Source organism: Melopsittacus undulatus, chromosome 2, assembly GCF_012275295.1.
Source record: "Melopsittacus undulatus isolate bMelUnd1 chromosome 2, bMelUnd1.mat.Z, whole genome shotgun sequence".
NCBI classification, from domain to species: Eukaryota; Metazoa; Chordata; class Aves; order Psittaciformes; family Psittaculidae; genus Melopsittacus; species Melopsittacus undulatus.
The window spans coordinates 102,429,764-102,448,967 of NC_047528.1; the positions used below are offsets into that span (position 1 = coordinate 102,429,764).

At 38.4% G+C, this 19,204-nt stretch overlaps 1 protein-coding gene across 1 annotated transcript in view; it reads left to right on the forward strand.

The window, feature by feature from the left end:
- The window catches only part of DCBLD2 (discoidin, CUB and LCCL domain containing 2), a 46,403-nt gene that overhangs the window by 16,975 nt on the left and 10,224 nt on the right, over positions 1-19,204 (forward strand). The window contains exons 2-9 of the mRNA XM_031051252.2: positions 1,981-2,208; positions 6,978-7,115; positions 7,992-8,043; positions 9,399-9,471; positions 11,949-12,082; positions 12,757-12,797; positions 15,362-15,577; positions 17,128-17,252. Of these exons, the coding sequence (XP_030907112.2) occupies positions 1,981-2,208; positions 6,978-7,115; positions 7,992-8,043; positions 9,399-9,471; positions 11,949-12,082; positions 12,757-12,797; positions 15,362-15,577; positions 17,128-17,252 (1,007 nt within the window). The remainder of the gene's footprint in view (positions 1-1,980; positions 2,209-6,977; positions 7,116-7,991; positions 8,044-9,398; positions 9,472-11,948; positions 12,083-12,756; positions 12,798-15,361; positions 15,578-17,127; positions 17,253-19,204) is intronic.

The following is a 19,204-nucleotide window of genomic DNA, read 5'->3' on the forward strand; positions in this document are numbered from 1 at the left end:
ACCAAGCTGTGTGGTTCTGTTGATACGGTGGAGGGAAGGAATGCCATCCAGAGGGACCTTGACACACTTGTGAGGTGGGCTGATGCCAACCTCATGAAGTTTAACCATGCCAAGTGCAAGGTCCTACACCTGGGTTGGAGCAATCCCAGGCACAGCTACAGGTTGGGCAGAGAAGAGATTCAGAGCAGCCCTGCGGAGAAGGACTTGGGGGTGTTAGTCAATGAGAAAATGAACATGAGCCGGCTTCAGTGTGCACTCACAGCCCAGAAAGCCAACCGTATCCTGGGCTGCATCAAAAGGAACATGATCAGCAGGTCGAAGGAGGTGATCCTGCCCCTCTACTCTGCTCTCGTGAGACCTCACCTGGAGTATTGTGTGCAGTTCTGGTGTCCTCAACATAAAAAGGACATGAAACTCCTGGAATGAGTCCAGAGGAGGGCCACGAGGATGATCAGGGGACTGGAGCACCTCCCATATGAAGACAGGCTGAGAAAGTTGGGGCTATTCGGCCTGGAGAAGAGAAGGTTGCATGGAGACGTCATAGCAGCCTTCCAGTATCTGAAGGGGGCCTACAGGGATGCTGGAGAGGGACTCTTCATTAGGGAGTGTAGTGACAGAAGGGGTAATGGGTTCAAACTTAACCAGGGGAAGTTTAGATTGGATCTAAGGAAGAAATTCTTTACTGTTAGGGTGGTGAGGCACTGGAATGGGTTGCCCAGGGAGGTTGTGAATGCTCCATCCCTGGTGGTGTTCAAGGCCATGTTGGATGAAACCTTGGGTGATATTTTTTAGTGTGAGGTGTCTCTGCCCATGGCAGGGGGGTTGGAACTAAATGATCTTAAGGTCCTTTCCAACCCTAACTGTTCTATGATTCTATGATCTTGATAGAGTAATTTACAAGAGTTGGTGGATGTTACTGAAAGGTGTTATTTCAAAAACAACAGATAACTAATTAAGCTTTTGTACTGCATACAGACATTCCTCCACGTGTCCCATACCATACTGTTCGCCACCACCTCACCTGTATGCCCATAACACAAGCTATTGCAGCCTAGCCCAGGACACATCCATCCAATGGGTCAGTGGTGGTGTCCTGTGCACTGAAGGGCATGGGGTGGTTTGCAGGGTCACCCCATAGCAGTGTCAAGGTGAGCCAGAGGGCTGCTCTGTCCTGAGAGGCCTCTGTGGGGCACATCCTGCAAAGCCCCACTGGGCAGCATCCTACATCTGGGGCACTGTCCCACAGCCAGCTCCCCCTCGCTTCCTGTGGCTGCAGGCCCTGAATCCCATTGAAGGGGTGCAGCAGTGCTAGGTCAACCTCACCAGTAAACAGATTTATCAGTTTGCTCTTTATAATTTGATTTTGAGAATATAAAATCTGTGCTGTTTTTTCCCATTTTTAAACAAGTCGTCATTAGTAACGTGCCTGCAACAAAACAACGCACTAGAGGTTTGATGATGGTCAGATTTGGCAGTTATTTTTCAGTAGAGTATTTGCTTTGTCTTTTCACTTTTGTACATTGTCTTTTTACTTCTGTTTTTTATTCATCATGCTGTGAATACAGTAACAGATACAAAACTGATGTGCTCGTTTTATTGGCAGGCTTCTCCCTCCTTTTCAGAACCTGTTTTCTTTTGTACATAGGTATTAAGGGAACATGAAATAGCAGCGACACTTCCTATAATGTCTGTTCAAGTTTCTAAGTGGTTATGGATTAATTTTTATCTTGTTGAGGAAGTTGTAGAAGCTCTCTGGTCACCTAGGTGAGAAGCTAAATGTTATGTAACATTATTTGACTGGTATTTCTCACAATTGCTGATCCATCTGCATGTGATTTACCTTTGTGTTCACTTGCAATGTGATACCGCAGTTAAAAACCCAACAAATCCCATACCACTGCTGAAACCCAGGATGACTAAATCACCAGTGAAGCTTTGAAGATGAACATGTGTAGCTAATTTATTTTTGTTCTTTTGTAGGTGATGGATGTGGACACACCATTCTGGGCCCTGAAAGTGGAACTCTTGCTTCAATAAACTACCCACAGACCTCTCCCAATAGTACAGTTTGTGAATGGGAAATTCGTGTAAAGCCTGGGCAGCGAGTTCAGCTCAAATTTGGTGATTTTGATATTGATGACTCAGATTCATGTCATTCCAGTTACTTAAGAGTTCACAATGGGATTGGCCCCACCAGGACAGAGATAGGTAGGAGCTTTTATTATTGGTATTTGAAAGCTATAGACTGGTACAGAACTTGGATATACTGTTGGTACTTCTGTTTGTTCTAAAATTTCTCCTGTTTACCTGCTCTGAGCGTAGAGTAACTAGTTAAGTATTTTGTCATAGCCCTAGAAAACTATTATTCAGTTGGCTATTGGGCAGGGTAAGGTCTTGCCTGAATATATCATACACTGCTTTGTACAGTGTGGATTTCGAGTCTTATGAGAAGTGATGAAAAAATGAAGTGTTTTTTATTTACAGGAATCTCCAACAAGGTAAAGAAAGGAATTTCAGTAAATCTGTAGTTAGAATTGTGTTCTTCCTGAATTTCATATCAAGGAATCATTGAATAGTTTGGGCTGGAAGGGACCTTAAAGATCTAGTTCCAACCACCGTGACAGGAGTATGGACACCTTCTAGACCAAGTTGTTCAAGGCCCTATCCGACCTGGCCTTGAACAGTGCCAGGAACTGGGCAGCCATGGCTTCTCTGGGCAACCTGTGCCAGTGCCTCATCAACCTCACAGGGAAGAATTTCTTTCTAATATCTATTTTAAATCTAACTTATTTCAGTTTAAAGCTATTCCTCTTTGTCCTATCACTAAATGCCCTTGTAAAATGTTCCTCTCCAGATTTCTTGTAGCCCCCCTATAGGCACTGGAAGCTGCTCTAAGGTCTCCCTGGAGCCTTCTCTTCTCCAGGCTGAACAAGCCCAACTCTTTCAGGCTGTCATCACAGGAGAGCTGCTCCAGCCCTCTAAACGTCTTTCTGGCCTCCTCTGGACTTGGTCGAGCAGGTCCGCGTCCCTCTTGTGTTGGGAGCCCAGAGCCAGATGCAAGACTCCAAGTGGGGTGTCATAAGAATGGAATAGAAGGGCAGAATCCTCTCCTTCAGCCTGCTGGTCAAGCTTCTTTTGATGCAGCCCAGCATACGGTTGACTTTCTGGGCTGCACACTGCCAGGACACATTGAGCTTGTCATCAACCAACATCCCCAAAGCCTCCTCAGGGCTGCTGTCAGACCATGAGAGCACCCAGCCTGTATTTATGCTTGGGATTGCCTTGACACTGGTGCAGGACTTTGCACTTGGCCTTGCTGACCTTCATGAGTTAAGTGCAAATCTTTGAGGAGTGCTGTGTGTACCTTATCGCAGTAGAAAACTAGACATCAGGGACCAGTAAGTAAACTCATTATTGATGGTACTGCTAGAAAGAACAGGTAAGGAAAGATTCTCTTGTATGCTATATAGGTCTTCTATACAGGGGGGGAATACAGATGCAACTGTAACTTTCTACAACTAAAGTGGTAAAGAAAACAGATGTCTGATTGTCTTTCACTGGTGACATGCTCATTTAAAATACACTTAACATAGTTGCTCAGCAGATTACCTCTCTGTTTGGAATGCCAGAGTATTCTAAGTCATTGCATTTTGTTTACTGTTATTAAAGCATATGTAAATGTCTGTCTTGACACAATTCCTATAGCCTAAAAAATGATGTGTAACAATGATAGCAGAAAATCCTGCATTTTGTTTGTGCATGCAAAAACTAGATGGTAAATGCAACACGTCATATAATAATCTTTGATTCTTCAGACTTTCAGGGAAAACTCTCCTGTAATGTTTTTGGACTTGTTTTTTTCTCAGACATTTCCCAATAACTTGCAGAGGTCCTATAAACAGCGGAAAGCGAATTGCAAAACTATGAGGATCTTCATTAACAGGAAAAAAAAAAGTTGTGTATACATGTTACCTGAAATGCCTTTCTTTTTATATGGAATTGTTCTAATTTGAATTGTTCATCTTGACGGTATAAAAGGATGTCAGTCTTCAAAAGCTGTGTAGTTCAGATGTTCCCCATCTTCTGATAATGTCCATAGCTCAATGTTTGTACTCGAGAAGAGAACAAATTGAATTTCATTACTATAAGGCAGGGTTTTTTCAAATAGCAGTGTGACATTATCTACATCAAGGTATATGTAGGGTTTAAAGGCCCTTGTTGGTTACTTTGCATAAAAATAAAAATGAATTAACATTCTTCCTTCACTAAAATTAGCTGTTATTGTACAGATTCATTGTAGGTTTTTTTTTTTATAAATCTTTATCTGGAGAAAGATTTACTTCATCTAATTTGTTTTTGTTCCACTCAAATGCCAATCCACTAAACCGTGTCTTTTTATAAGAGGCCAGTGGAATGTTAGCTTTGTTAACCCTCTTTTCCAACTGTCACCTAGGTAAGTGTGTGTGAAAATAAGTATATGCTTGGAGCTGTCGAGCCAGATTTGGTCTAAAATAGGAAATGCTGCAGTCCTTAAATGGCAAGGAATGTCCAGTTCTGATAAGTTTGTTATTCACTTTTACAAGTGACTTAGTGGGTTCGAGTAAGTTTTCTACTTCATTTGTCTCTCTTGACATTCAGCTGTTCCCAGCTGGTGTAGTAGCACAGTATGTTGAGCAAATGTATGTGTTGTTCTGCTCTTAAAATTAAATCACAGAACAAACAGTGATAATAACAGTGTCAGATACAGATGATGCAGATTCTTGAATGTTCATGGTTGAAGTAACAGACACTGAAGAGATTAAACAATGACCTGAATTTGTTTGGAGAAAATACAGATTTATTCTAAGTTTTTCCATTCAGGACTACTGACATGGTCAAAAATTAAAATACTTGTATTATGTAAAATCTGAAATTCCGTGATACCTACTTTTATCTAAAATGACTTGAAAATTGGCTGATTAGGTTAAAAAAAATACTATTAGTAAGTTGGTTAATTGATAAATAGAGGTTTCTAATGAAGCTTTTAAGGACTCATTCTCATTGCAAGTCTTGAATATCAATAAATCAAAAGAAGATACAAATCCATAATGTTAAGTTTGTCTCTAGTTTAAGTAAGAGGTAGAGGTGTTTTTGATTAGATTTCATCACAGTCCAATCATTGTGCATCTACAGTCAGGTGTACTTATTTAATAATAGACAGCGTAAGCCCAGACCTCTAGGAGCAGAGAATGTAAGCTACTGTGGGAATTCCCTCTCCTGCTGTAATGTTGCTGCACAAAAGCACTTGGAATCCTTTAGTGGATAAGTACAGACAAAATAGCAATATTACATCTTCTGCACACACCATTGGCAGTCATGTTTTGTCCATTTCTAGTGCCTGTTTTTTGAAAAGATTGCTAAAAATCTGTAGAGATCCCAGGGGAGAGTTAGAAAATGATTTATAGTCTCGGAAGTATAAGTCTTGCCATGAATCAAAAGGTACATCAGTCTACAGTTTGTCAAAGGCTGTATCTCCATGATGCATGCACCACTGAATAGTTTATCCAAGCTAGATTTAAGTGTCTTGCCCTGTGTATTTGATTGAAGAAGGATATAAATGGTGTCTTGAGGACAGTGACCTACACTGAGAGCAGTCTCATGCTGGTCAATTGTGTGACAAGACCCAGTGACCGAAAACAAAACTTAAGAAAAAGAAGTGGTAGTTGGAAAAATAAAGCAGCTCATCATAATGAATGCAGTAACATTCAGAAAGCTCTGAATAATGATCGGAAATTGTATTTAATTTTTAAAAAATTTATATTAGTATTTGTGGGCATGGTTCACTTTTTAAAGGAATTTGACATATTGTATTCATTTATGTTATATTTGTATTTGTTTTGTATTATATTTAAGAACTACTCCTGCAGGACAGTGTTATTCTATTCACTCTGCTTTAGTATTGTAATTTGCTTTTAGTTGAGAAGGGAGTCTGGCTTCTTTTTTTCTTATTTTATGTTATATTAAAATAGTTATTATCAAGAAAGCACATAAATGGATGGTAAACTGAAACAGTGTCATTTGCTGCTGGTGATCATCCATTGATTATCCACTGTAGAATTTTAAGAGGGTTATAGATGGTTTACAATATTGAACGATCAAGGGAACCTATAGAACAGGGGGTTTTGGGGGTTTTGTTTGGTGGATTTTTTGTTTTTGTTTTTTTTACTTGATTAATAAACTGATCAGTATTTTACTGAAGTTTCTAGTTAGTAGGACTGGAGAATTCAGCCAGGTGGTGTTATTTGGTAGTAATTCTAGGACTTTACAGGGCAAATGTTGTCAATATTTACAGATTGCAGTATCTCCATTTAAAATATATTATTTTTGGTCATTTTGGATGGCAAGAGAAGTATCCAGATGCAGAACCTCTGTTAGATTTTATAGCTACAGCAAAAAAGAAAGTGAACCAACTGGCAGTTTATATTAATGGTACTCACATATCCTTGTATGTTAATGCTGCACTGGAGTGAATCATGCTTGCTCTTGTCCAAAACTACGGAAAATAGCTGGTGGAAACCATGGAATAGTTGACAAAGAAGAAGTGCCCCAATAGCTGTGGGAAGAGAAGGGCTTTTTTCTTGCTTGTGTCTCTAGGTGCTTCTCACTGCACTGACTTGATCCTTTTACTTGACAAGATTTCTTGCAATCTTTGAAGAACTTAGTGCAAGTATTATACATGCTACACATGAATGGGATAAGGTCATATTTATTTGCAAGTGTTAAGGGTCTGAGAGACACCTGTGGACAGTGGCAAAAGAAATGCATTACCCATATTCTACCATTTGCTTTAATTGGTCACCGAGTACGTTATTTAGTGTACATGTATTTGTTTTTGACTGTTCACCAAAAGTAACATGAGCTTATGCTGCAAATGAAAGGAGATGTTTATTACATATGTTCGTTTTGGTCCATATCTGTTCTTCCACTTCTCTCTCTAGGAAAATACTGTGGGTTTGGTTTTCAAATGGATAGTTTAATTACTTCAAAAAGTAATGAAGTCACAGTACAGTTTATGAGTGGAACACACACTTCTGGACGTGGATTTCTTGCAGCTTATTCAACCACTGACAAATCAGGTATTTATAATCATTTGGTATTTTTCATGTGCTGGTAAAAGTAAAGCTAATAAGAAACCAGAACTAATTTATTTACACATTTTCACAAGTTATCTTCTAAAAATGAAGACTTTTACTATGGTCTTCCTGGTACTTCTGTGTAGGAAATTGGACTGTAAGTTACTGTAGCTTTAAAAAAAAATAGTATCAGACCTTACCTTGGGTAGCAGAGGAAGAATCAGAGTCATTTGTTATGAATTAAAGAGCTGGTTCAGATAAAGGACAAAATGCATTTGTTTTTCAGGTAGCACTGAAGGTGACAGATAAAGTTTTCTTATCAAGCTCTAGGTATTTGCACAGTCATGGAAAATTTTATTTCAGTAATGGTATTTTGTACTCCCTCAGCTCTTTAAGTATATAATCTGCTGACTATTTTTTAGTCTTTTTGCCATTTCTGTGGGTTTTCTGATGCTGTTCTCTCTGTGTTTTGCACTGTATATGCTGATACACAGTAGAGAGTAGGACTGTTAAATGCTGAAAACGCAGGTCTGTTTAGTTAATTAATTTTTATTTTAATTTTGTTAAAAGAGCATAAGTTTGCATGTCTGAATTATCTTGGGCTCTCTGAGGTATAGCTATGAATTAAAACTAAGTTGCATAGAAAATAAATTTTTGTGGTATGTTCTTATCTTCTTATCTATGTCACTTTCCCAGTAGATTTCCCAGTTACTCAGGCAAATTATCAAGGTTCTACTGTGATACAAAATTTGTTGTTAGAAGATTTGATAGGAACTAAATGTTTTTTCATTCTGAGACTTCTGGTTTTGTGTACTTTAAAAAGCCTACTCAATTTTGTTTTCTGTGTCATCCTCTTGACCTAGCATTTTTTCTTTCCAGACCTAATTACCTGTCTAGACAATGCAAGTCACTTTTCCGAACCAGAATTCAAGTAAGAGTGATATTTTATTTTTGTTTTTTTAATCTGTTTCCCCTTCAGTCTCTTTAAAGAAGTAATTTTAGTGTTTCTGCTTCATTGTTACATATACCTGATGCAGCTTTGGCTTGTCCAGAGAACTTAAGAAACAAACTAATCAGGGTTAGAGCTGGGTAATTTTGACCTTTGCACTCCTCCTTTCTCCCTCTGTCTCCCTTTTTTTGTTATTTATGTGCAGTATACAGTAGAACCTCGTTAATTTGCATTAATGCATAGAAGCTAATATCATGTTTCCATAGAAAGAATGTTGCTTTTATAAACATATATTACAGCAGGTATACACCTTGAATGCTGAAATTTATTCTGCAGTTACCTAAGGAGCACCATGAAATGTGTTAAAAATTGCAAACCCATTTCACAGTTTGGTGTGAATTAATGGGGTTCTTTGAAGACAAAATGCTGTACCTTCTGATGGGGGAAGCTGAAGTCATTTCCGTGTTTTATCCTTCTCCATTTTCATCTAAAGCAAGGGCAGTGTTTAAAACTGCAGACTTGTGAAGTATGTAGCTTACCTTTTGGAGATCTTAATCCCTGCCGTGGTGAAATGTTTCAAAGTTCAACTTTTGCATTTCTCTTTAATTTTCTGAAGTTCCAAAATACGTCTCTAATTGTAGCTTCTGGCCTTATACCACATGTGCTTAAGTCTCTGAATCCCACTATTTTCGTGGTACCTGTAATGTTGCTTCAACTGTTGAACTGCAGTGAAAATGTTAATGGTTTACTCCAGTTCACTGCTAGATCTTGAACATTTACGAAGATGTAATAGTTTTTGTATATACAGTATTAAATGGCACCAGGACATGAACATGGGCTTGCATTAGAGGTGCAGATGTCTTGCCTCTTGCTTTTCATGAGCAAATGGTATTAACTGAATTTGGCCAGATTTTATGGTCAAAGCATTGCCAGGAATATTGTATAATAGCATTACTTTTCAGATGTATTATTTAAAGATACAAACCAAATAGAGATGCAGGTGTCTAGTTTATAAAATCAAATCTGTTAATATCATTGCCTATATGACTTTCAATTTACAGAAGCCATGCACTGTTTATATTATAAAATGTTGGCTTTATTATATTGAGACTAGAACTGTATTTTTAGATGAGACTTTTAAAAATCTTCTTTAAATGTTCTGTTCTCCTCTTGTGTACTTCTCTTCCTATTTTTTTTTTCTGCTTTGATAGGATTTCAATCAGGATATATCCTTAAATAGTGATATATGAATGATAACAGTGTATTATAAATCAAAAGAACAGTGACCATTTTGTAGTTGCATGCATTTTTTTACTTGATATTTTGTGTTCTTCTAGTAAGTATTGTCCAGCTGGATGTGTGATTCCTTTTGCTGATATTTCAGGCACAATTCCCCATGGATACAGAGACGTGAGTAAAAATACTGTGGGCTCATGAGGGTTTTGCTAAAACACGCAGTGTATAATTACAAGTCATTTATAGTTCTTCATGTTAGTTCTGTTGTCTGGATTCTGGAATATGTTCCTCCTAAAGCTGAATAGTATGGTACTTGTTTTTTTTGCACAGCTGCTAAGTGCCCAGTGCTTCAGATGTTGCTATCTCAAAGAAGTGATGTGGTAGAGAAACTAAGGCCTGCTGAGAAAGGTGGATCAATCAAAATAATGTATTCTGCTTTCTCTTTGGTTTTGTTGTCTTCTCAGGTTCGATTAATGATGCCATCTTGGTTTTAACAACTGTAATGACTCTCTAAACAGAGGGTCACAGTGGTTTTCTTAAATTTTATTTACAGCGTGAAATAATGAACTACTATTTATGCTTGGCAGCTATAAAACCATTTTCAGAACAGAGATAATGCTGCAACATTAATAGTTCTGTAAACAGGAAATTAAAATCTTTAATAATGTACAGTTTGCTTAGAACACTACAAAACCTATATACTGTTTTTCTGATGTAAGCTTCTACAACTGAATTAGCCTGCCATAGGACAGGAGGGAGTTTGCTTTTTTTGTTTTTAAGAATTTTGCTAGTAATTTAGTAAAAGATTACATTAAATCTCTTTGTTTACCTTAAAATACTCCTTTAGGAAGCCATTAGATTTGACACAGAGGAAAGACAATTAAAAAACATTAATAAGCAAAAATTTTAATATTAAATATGAACCTGAAGTGCGTGTCTCTGATTTTGTTTTCTCAAACATCAAAATCGTAGGATATCCATTTAAATAATTACCAATATGTAAAATGTCATTACATCATAACTGTGTTACATGTTCCAGTCCATTGTGAGTTCTTTCTGAATGGCTGTGAGGTAATTTTTGTAGCTTGAGGTTGATTCTCTGCCTAACATATTGGCAGCATCTTTGGGACTTCTGCTTGTTGGGATTTTTTTTCCCCAAAATCTGGGAAACTGTTTTCTATGTAGGAAAAAGGTAACTTAAGGAAATAAACGTCTGTGACTTTTCATATACTTTATTGCTGTGAATAAAAGGGCAGAGAATTTCACAGGCTGTGTGGAAACGAATCAAATTGTCTGGCCCTTTAGACCAAATTCCAGATACAAACTCTCATGCATCTCTTCCAAATTATATCAGCTGCTTGCTACTTTAAAAAATACCCTAAATCTTGATTCTTTTTTGTGTGTGACCCCAACATCCACAGTCCTTGAGGATTTGGAGCCCTCATTGCTGACATCTTCTGGTGAGAAGGGAGAGAAGAGAGCTGCATCTACTGCTCTTATTTCCAGGGAACATAGGAAAGGAAAGAGGAGCTGCAGCACAAATGAGACAATTACATTTATTTAGAATACTTTGGGGATATTTTGGGGGTGGGGAATAGGATTAGAGTTTTTATGCATGAATATACTGAGGAGAATTATGTTTGGAAAAGTCTTGGTGAGCGGGTTTTTTTTTTTTTGTTGCTGGTTAGCTTGAGAGATATGGGCATCCTCGCCCGCTGCACCATGCAGTTATTTATAAAGAAGCCACAGTGGAGAAAGTTGTTTTGTTTTTAAAATAATGTGAGAAAGAAAATCATCCCTGAAGCCTTCCTTCTCTGGAAAGGACCTGCTGATTCCTTTTGTAGTGGGACTCTACAGCACCTAGTGGACTAGTTGGCAGAGAGTGCAGCCGATGTGTTTAGTAGCAACAGCTAGTAGTGGACATCGTTGGCACAGGTAGCCTGCAAGCCAGGGAAATGGAAGTGCCTCTGTGACATTTGTTAATGGATCCAGGCTGACAGTTTTCCAATGAGAGCAGAAAAGGACAGGATGTCCTGCAAAAACTTTTTGTGTAACTGATGTCCATTGACCTTTACAGGCTAGGTAATCAGCTTCTTTAGAAGGAATTAATGTATTTAGTGTGGGCTTGTGTGGATCAGAGTGCTTTGTGGTTAAACCATTAGTTAAAAAATACAACCCATCAGCTAACAGCTACAAAATCTGCAATGCATCACTCCTTAATTGTAAGGAAATTAATAAATGTACTTTCAATGTGCTTTCTATTAAAAAGTTGCCTATGTATTTATATATACAACTTCTGTTGTCTAACCTAGTAGATTTATTGTAGGCTGAAAGTCTGTCTGTCTGGCATTTTCAGGCGCATTCACCTTGCTGTTTGTTTGAGCTTATTTAATTACACAAGTTATACTCCAAATACACCTGGACGAGGGCGCACTGAAATGTAGGACCTTCTTTTTGTGTTTTTATAAATTATGTAATAAACTGAAGATGAATGGTTTCTAAATAATGGAGATACAGTTAAATAAGAACAGTGTCTTAATGTAATAATAACAAAGACTATAACTAGACAATGTAGCATTTACAATATACAGTGTGGTATTTAACTTATTTACAAATCAGCATTGCATTTTTATTTTTCTCTCCTCTTCAAGTCATCATCACTTTGTATGGCTGGTGTTCATGCAGGCGTTGTATCAAATACTCTGGGTGGCCAAATTAATGTTGTAATCAGCAAGGGCATTCCATACTACGAAGGCTCCCTGGCTAACAATGTCACCTCAAAAGTGTGAGTATATTTCCTATCTTCTTATGCATAGCACCTTAGGTTGTGGTAGTGTCTGATAGTGGGATTAATTTCAGCTGGTGGAGCTCTGTGTTCCATGGACAGATTTTCTTCTGGAAGGTTCTCACAATGCTCTTTTGCTGTGGTGCAATTGTTTTATCACATATTTTTAACCTCTACACCATAAAGATGAATTTTCCAAATTCTGCAAGGGTTAGGTTTTATCTTCCAAAATGCATGGCATGACCATGAAGTCCTAATGCTCTGTGGAAGTATAATAATTTAACAACTTTTCTAGCTGCAGGGAAAGAGCATGTCTTTTTATCTCAGAAGTCCCAGGAATAAAAGCAATCAGAGGAGATTGGTTCTTGTTATTGTGATTAGCTTAATTTAAAAGGGAAGCATTTTAAGGAAGTCTTGGGTTTTGCTGTGCAGGTGTTTGTTTGAAAGCCTTTAAGTCTGACAGTATCTCTGGGCTAGATTTCAGTTGGAAAGGTGCTTGTACTGAAAGTGCTGCCAGCTTGATGATGGGAAGTGTTACTTTAATTGTGAAGTGCTTGTTCAGAAAGAGGCATTTCTGCATAGGTTTCAGTGGCAGGAAAAATAAACTGGAGAATGTTTCATTTTTTTTTTTTTTACTGACTACCAGGGAACCCATCTTCTTTTGTTCTCTGCAGGGGACTGTTATCTACCGGTCTTTTCACATTCAAGACGAGTGGTAAGCATTATCACATGTATTGTATGTTGATACTTTCATACAAATTTTGTGAGTAGAAATAAGTTAAGTGTGCAGGTGTTTTATTTCTTAATTTTTGCTCGTTAGACTTTTTTCCCTGCAGTCCTCACTAATGTGTACTTTTATTTAGTTCCTCATTTTGATGATTAGTCATCCCTATATATATTTATGTATAAATTAAACCTTGCTTATCTGCAGAAAGACATTCTTTCAGGTTATGTTCCTCTTATAGTCTGGTTTAAAGTGACTCCTATACTTTAAACATATTGGTAAATCCCATAAAAATAAAGCGTATTCTGAATCACAAAATAATTTCTCAACTTTCTCCATTCCCTTTTTACTTTTTCTCTTCCCATACTATTGCGGCTGAAAGCCATGAGATAGATTACTTATCTCTTGCTCAGGAAGGGCATCTCTTGGGCCTTGCTCTGTGTGTAAGTTGTGTTCCTTCTTGACCACCATGTTTTTTCTGAAGTATGTACCAGGTTGCTGATTGGTATAACAAGTGTTACCCCTTTTTTAGGGCTTTACTGCTCTTCATGTTTTTACTTTCCAGCAATTTCCCTGGTTTATAAGTAAATTAGCTGTAGTTTTCTAAATGAAAGGTAGCTTTTCTGTAAGTCACTTCTAACATCCATTCAAAGATGCCATTTAAAGTATTGTGAAATCAGTGGCCTTTCCTTAGTTTCTTTAACTAACAATATAAAAAAACCTTAACAAAAGAATTTTGTCTGTTTTCTGTAAGAATAAAGAGCAAAACAAAAAAGAAAGGGGGGGAGTGGAATCATACACATACTCTTCAAAAGTAAACAAATACTTTTCCTAATATGTAAATAAAAGAGATGCTGAATGGGGACATAGAAGCAGGAATCTGATGGCCAGGAGTGTTTGGAGATGGAAATGTATACAAACAAGACATAATGTTAAGTAATTTCTCTCCCAGACCCCTGTAAGAGCTGGAAGAAGGAATTGCATGTCTGGTGACCTTATGCATGGAGAATATTAAACATAGTGGTTGAGGTTTGTCTTTCAGAATGTGATCTGATAGTGTATATAAAAGAAAGTAAGTGGCCTGGATATATGAAGAGCTAGGACAAAATGCTGAGCTAGACTATCTGGATTTCAGTCACACACTTGAAAAATTGTTGACTAAGATAGAGACAAGGTGCAGCTCTAGATTAAAATTTGTGTGTATTTGGGTGGCCTGGGAGTTTGCTGAAGGATTCCATATTACGTTAAATGAGGTTTATCAGATTGTGGTGAAATTACTCATGTGATTCTTCTGTAGCAGTTAATTTCATGACCTGGTAGAAGATAGAGGAGTGTGTTATTAATGCCAGAGGTGTGGTCAGTGCAAAGGGAGATGAAAGTTTGTACAGGAAAACCTGGCTGACTTTGAGACTTGAGTAATAGAAATTAATTTAAGAATTGCAGAACAAAAAGTATAAAGTTGGGTACATAGAGACTGGCATTTCTGCTTCAAACCAGCAGCATGTTAGATGGAAATGACAGATGGAGGAAAGGATTTGGCTTAGTGAAGTGCTAATGTAATTGTGTGCTGTAGCAGGTGATGTCCAATAGAGACAACACACTATTAACACCATCACACAGGATATTGGCAAGGCTTTGTCTGGGATCCAGTGGTGCTTCGGGTCTGCCACCAGTGCTTCCTTTGAGGCATGAGCACCCAACCTGGATGCAGAGAAGGGCTGCAGGGGCACCTGTAGGAGGTGGGGGAGCTAACAGCAAAGGGGAAACCATGTTTGGTTGGTTGTTCAGGCTGGCGTACTGAAGGCAAAGATTGCTCTCTAGTGATATGTCTGGGGAATACATGTGTGAAAGGAAAACTTGTCACTACAGAACAAGATTTTCACAAAAAAATGGGATATCAAATGGCCACAAGGAAGTTTAGCCAGGAATTTAGGAGATATTTTTTAGCCATCAGCAGAACATGACATGGGAAGAAACTTTCAGTAAGAATGGTGACAAAAAAATACAACTGATTTCATAGAATCATAGAATAGTTAGGATTGGAAAGGACCTTAAGATCATCTAGTTCCAAGCCCCCTGTGATTTCAAGGATGTGTTTGAGCACAAGGCCAGGATAATGACACGGCTTCCTACATGCTATGGTGTATTGTTCAAATTAACATTGTGATACCAAGGTGGGTTTAAAAACCAAGAAGTTCCATGACACAAAAAAGGAGTGATCAAGTAGTCTGTTTCCCATCCGTTTGTCAGCCATACATGCTTCTAAACCATGACAGCTCCCCCAGAGCTTCTCATGTAGTGCTCTATGTGGGTGGTAACTGAGAGAATATCCACATGCTCCTGAGCAGACATAAATCATAGAACAGCCATGACCCCAAGTTTGGTTCCAGCAACACTGTTAGAAAGCAGAAAATAGTGTGTTTTGTTGGTAGTGTTATTATGAAATAAACTTAGATGGCAGTTTAATATTTGCATGTAAAGTCTTAAACTCCAAGCAGGTAAAATCATTGAGTAACTTGAATTTTCATTTTGAATCCTCTTTTTCTCTTGCTCAGGTTGCTATGGGACACTGGGGATGGAATCTGGAGTAATCCCTGACTCCCAGATCACAGCATCATCTATTCTTGAATGGCCTGACCGAACAGGACAAATGAACATCTGGAAACCTGAAAATGCCAGACTAAAAAGGGTTGGTCCTCCGTGGGCTGCTTTTATCAGTGATGAGCATCAGTGGTTGCAGATTGACTTGAATAAAGAAAAGAGAATAACAGGTAAGTGAATCTGACCTGGGTTTTAAGCAGCATTCAAAAAGTTTGGTTACTGACATCCTTTTTTCTAGTGCTTGGTCTTAGACCTCCAGGTGACGTTTAATTACAATTACAGCAAAGTTGGTTCCATGTCCTAGCTAATACACTGGAGCCTGGAGTTGAACAGGTGGAGTTTCATAGTAGAAAACACTTCTTCCACCAGAATTTTTTGAAGTGTTTCCTGTGGTTTTGTTGGATCCTTGATGCTTCCCCTGCTGACTGTCTCCTTGGAGGTACAAATCCATATCCAGTCAGTCCACTGGTACCTTTGATGCAGGTGTACTGCCTTATGTTTCTAGGCTTTCTGTACTGCCCAGCATGGCTGTAGTGAATCCAGCAGTGGGCTAGGAGCAGTTGCAGTGCAATGTGAGATAGCAGCAGAGTGACCTGGCTGACAGGCTCCCTGTCACCTCCTTGTCTGAAGTGGAATTTGGGCTGAGCTGGGGATGGTGGGCACCTCGGCGATCTATTGTGCTTTCCCTCAGCAAATGGACCAAACAGTGCAGACTGATACAGCCAGAGTTAGGCTCTGCTCCTTCACAGCGATTGTGGTAAACCATGACTGTAGGAGACACAACTGGAGTCATTCTTTCCCAAATCTGCTCTGGATGGTTTGCTTCACATTTTGGGAGTTGAGTAAGCTCATGGTTTCCTATTCCTGTTGATGGCAATATGGTACATGGTGAGTAATGAATCACTAGGCATTTATGTTTTGGGTTTAACCTCCGGGGTAGCCTTAAGTAGCGGTAGTGCAGCTACTATATCTTCTGTGTTGCTGTTAGCGTTTTCTGTTTTAATTGTCCAGAGGCTATTCAGTGTTGTTAATGGGCATATTTGCAATCTGACTTAAATATAAAGTGACTTTAGGTAGAGTGCTTTGTAGAGTCCCAGGCTTTAAGACTATTGTGAAACATCCTCCTTTGATCAGTTTGTCTCTTTCTCAAATGCATGAGTTGGTCTCTAAGCTCAGCTGCACACTGTACTATTAGCAGGTTGGCTTCCTGTCATTAAGCAGTTCGGGTTTACCAGCAGCCTTTGTTATTACCTCCCTGGTGACTGTTTGGATTTTACATTACTCCTCTAATTCCTATACTAATAAGCTTTTACAAAACAGTTTTCCTGTGTAAGTCATTGTGCAGTGCTGAAGTGTGGGCTTTAGGCAGCTATGGTTCTTTCAGTGGTCCTTTGTGGCTGGCAGTACAAAAGCAGTGCGGAGCAGTACTGGAGACAGAAAGTGGGCCATGGTCAAATGAGCAGGCTGTTTGTATCAAGAAATAGGGGAAAAGTGCTTAGCAAGGTTGTTTCATGAGAACTGAAATATAAAAGTAAGTAAAATGACTGTTAAGTTTTAGTCACTGTAGAAGTTTCAAACCCGGGCACTTTGGATAAACTTTTTGAAATGTAACTGGGCCAGTGGAGATTCCAAGTGTGTAGCTCTGGATTCAAAAGCTGATTATTAATTTTTACAAGCTGGTACCAGTTTTTTGTCTAATGGAGCACCTTCATTTTCACAGGTATTATAACTACTGGATCAACCTTAGCAGAGTACTACTATTATGTCTCGGCGTACAGAATTCTGTACAGTGATGATGCACAGAAATGGACAGTGTACAGAGAACCTGGCATGGATAAAGATAAGGTAAAAATACCACACACTTTCTAGGTATGTTCTATGGAGATTTCATGATTGTAAATAAGACTAATTCTGGTATGGTGAGGAAACATTAAATAATAACTTCCTTTTCCATGCAATTCTGAATTATAAATGGCATCTACATAGAAGAAAATACACAAATATGTAAGAATTTGAACAGTCCTGAAATTCAGAAATTATTTTTATTAGTATTTGGGCGTGAGAATATTCTGTATGAGAAACTTCTGTCAGTGGTAGGCTGACTGGTAGTGTGTCCCTTTTAAGAATAATCAGATTTCTTTCAAAAGAGGTTGTATATTTTAAAGTTAAGGCTTACTTTCTTATCCTCTTGTGGTTATAGAATAAATGTTAGGGGCTGTATAATTTTATCTCTTCTATCAAACTTGCTTTTTGACCCAACCTGACAGGTTTTTTTCTTGTATAATAGAACAGCCCTTGCAGAGCGGAGTTTTCTTAAGAAATAGAATGGCATGTTCAGATTGCAACTCCTTTGCCACATAGAAAAACTACCTAATGTTAGTGGCAAGATAATCTTACCTTGTTTACAGTTTTGCAGCATTTAATAGTAAAAATGAGAAGATGAATGTCCTGTATGGTCTTGCCCATGGTTTGGGGCAGATTTTTTTGAACAGATGGAGAGGTTTCTTGGTAATCTGACTGGAACTTCCTTCCTTTCCTTAAAATTTCTGGATGTAATTTACCTTACTTCCATGGGCCTGCCATACAACATACATGTAACGGTAACCTAGTAACTTTTTAGAAACTGGGCTTAAGCTGGTAGCTCTTTAGCTGTACTTGGTTTTTCTTCCCTTTGCTGTGGGTTAGAATGTTTCAAGGTATAGGATGTAGCATCCTATGGTGAAGTGAAAGGTTGAAGTATCTTCTTGTTTGTTATATTAAGAGGTTTCTGAACCCTGAGCTTAACCACAGTAGGAAGCTTTCCTGAAAGGAGGAGACTTTACTGTTGGGGCTGGTTAGTCTCCCCGAACCTGCACGTGAACTGAGAAAACTTAGTATGAAGTTTTTAAGGAGAAAAAAAGCCCCAAACGCAAATCGATCCAGGTCTTTTGCTAGTTTTGGAGCGCCCTCTTGTGACCGTAAAATAAAATATCAGCTTCAGCTTCTGAGCCGCCCAGATCTATTGAGGCTTCTTGTTTAGTTTCATTATTTTCTTAGAAAACCTCTGCAGCTGTTGCCTTTTAGGTTTTGTTTGTTTGTTTGTTTTATTTGAAGTTCATGAAATGAAACACATTGTGGAGCCTGAAATTGCAGGCAAAAGCTCTTCTTTGCAGTCTTCGTAGTGTTAGGTACAACACATGAAGAACCAGCCATGCATACCCAGTAAGTGCCAGCTGTAGTGGAATGGCAGAAAAAAAGGTTCAGTCTGGTTGCTGTCTTAGGCTTCAAAATAGTGGATTTTTCCTCTGTCTGACATGATCTGGCTTGATGCAGGTTTGCTTCGGATGCATGTACACAGGCTTCTCCCTTTGAGTCTTAAGTAATTGCACACCACACCAACTAGAAGGTGTTATTCCCTGTTTTTTTGAAATATACTTGAAATTCCTAACATTGTGAAGGAGACCAGAAGCTTTTCCAAGGTTTTCCTGTAGTCCTCTTTGTAATAGAAGCCTGTTAGTACTCAAGAAAAGTTTTCCTTAAAATTTTCATATATGAGAAAAAGAGTAAAATGCTTGAATTGGGGAAAGTGATAAAACAAGGCTGCAGTGTTGGAAAAGTCTTGTTTGACAGCACAGAGGCAAACAGGAGAGAGTTTGATCATAAATGTGATTTCTCATTAAATACTTGCCCTGTATTGAGCTCAGAAGCAAACTTTTTATGCAAAAAAAAATTTAAATGAACAAAAAATATCAAGCTGCAGGTAAAATTAAGTTACTGTTGTAACACTTGACATCAAAAGTTTGACTAATAAAAGGCTG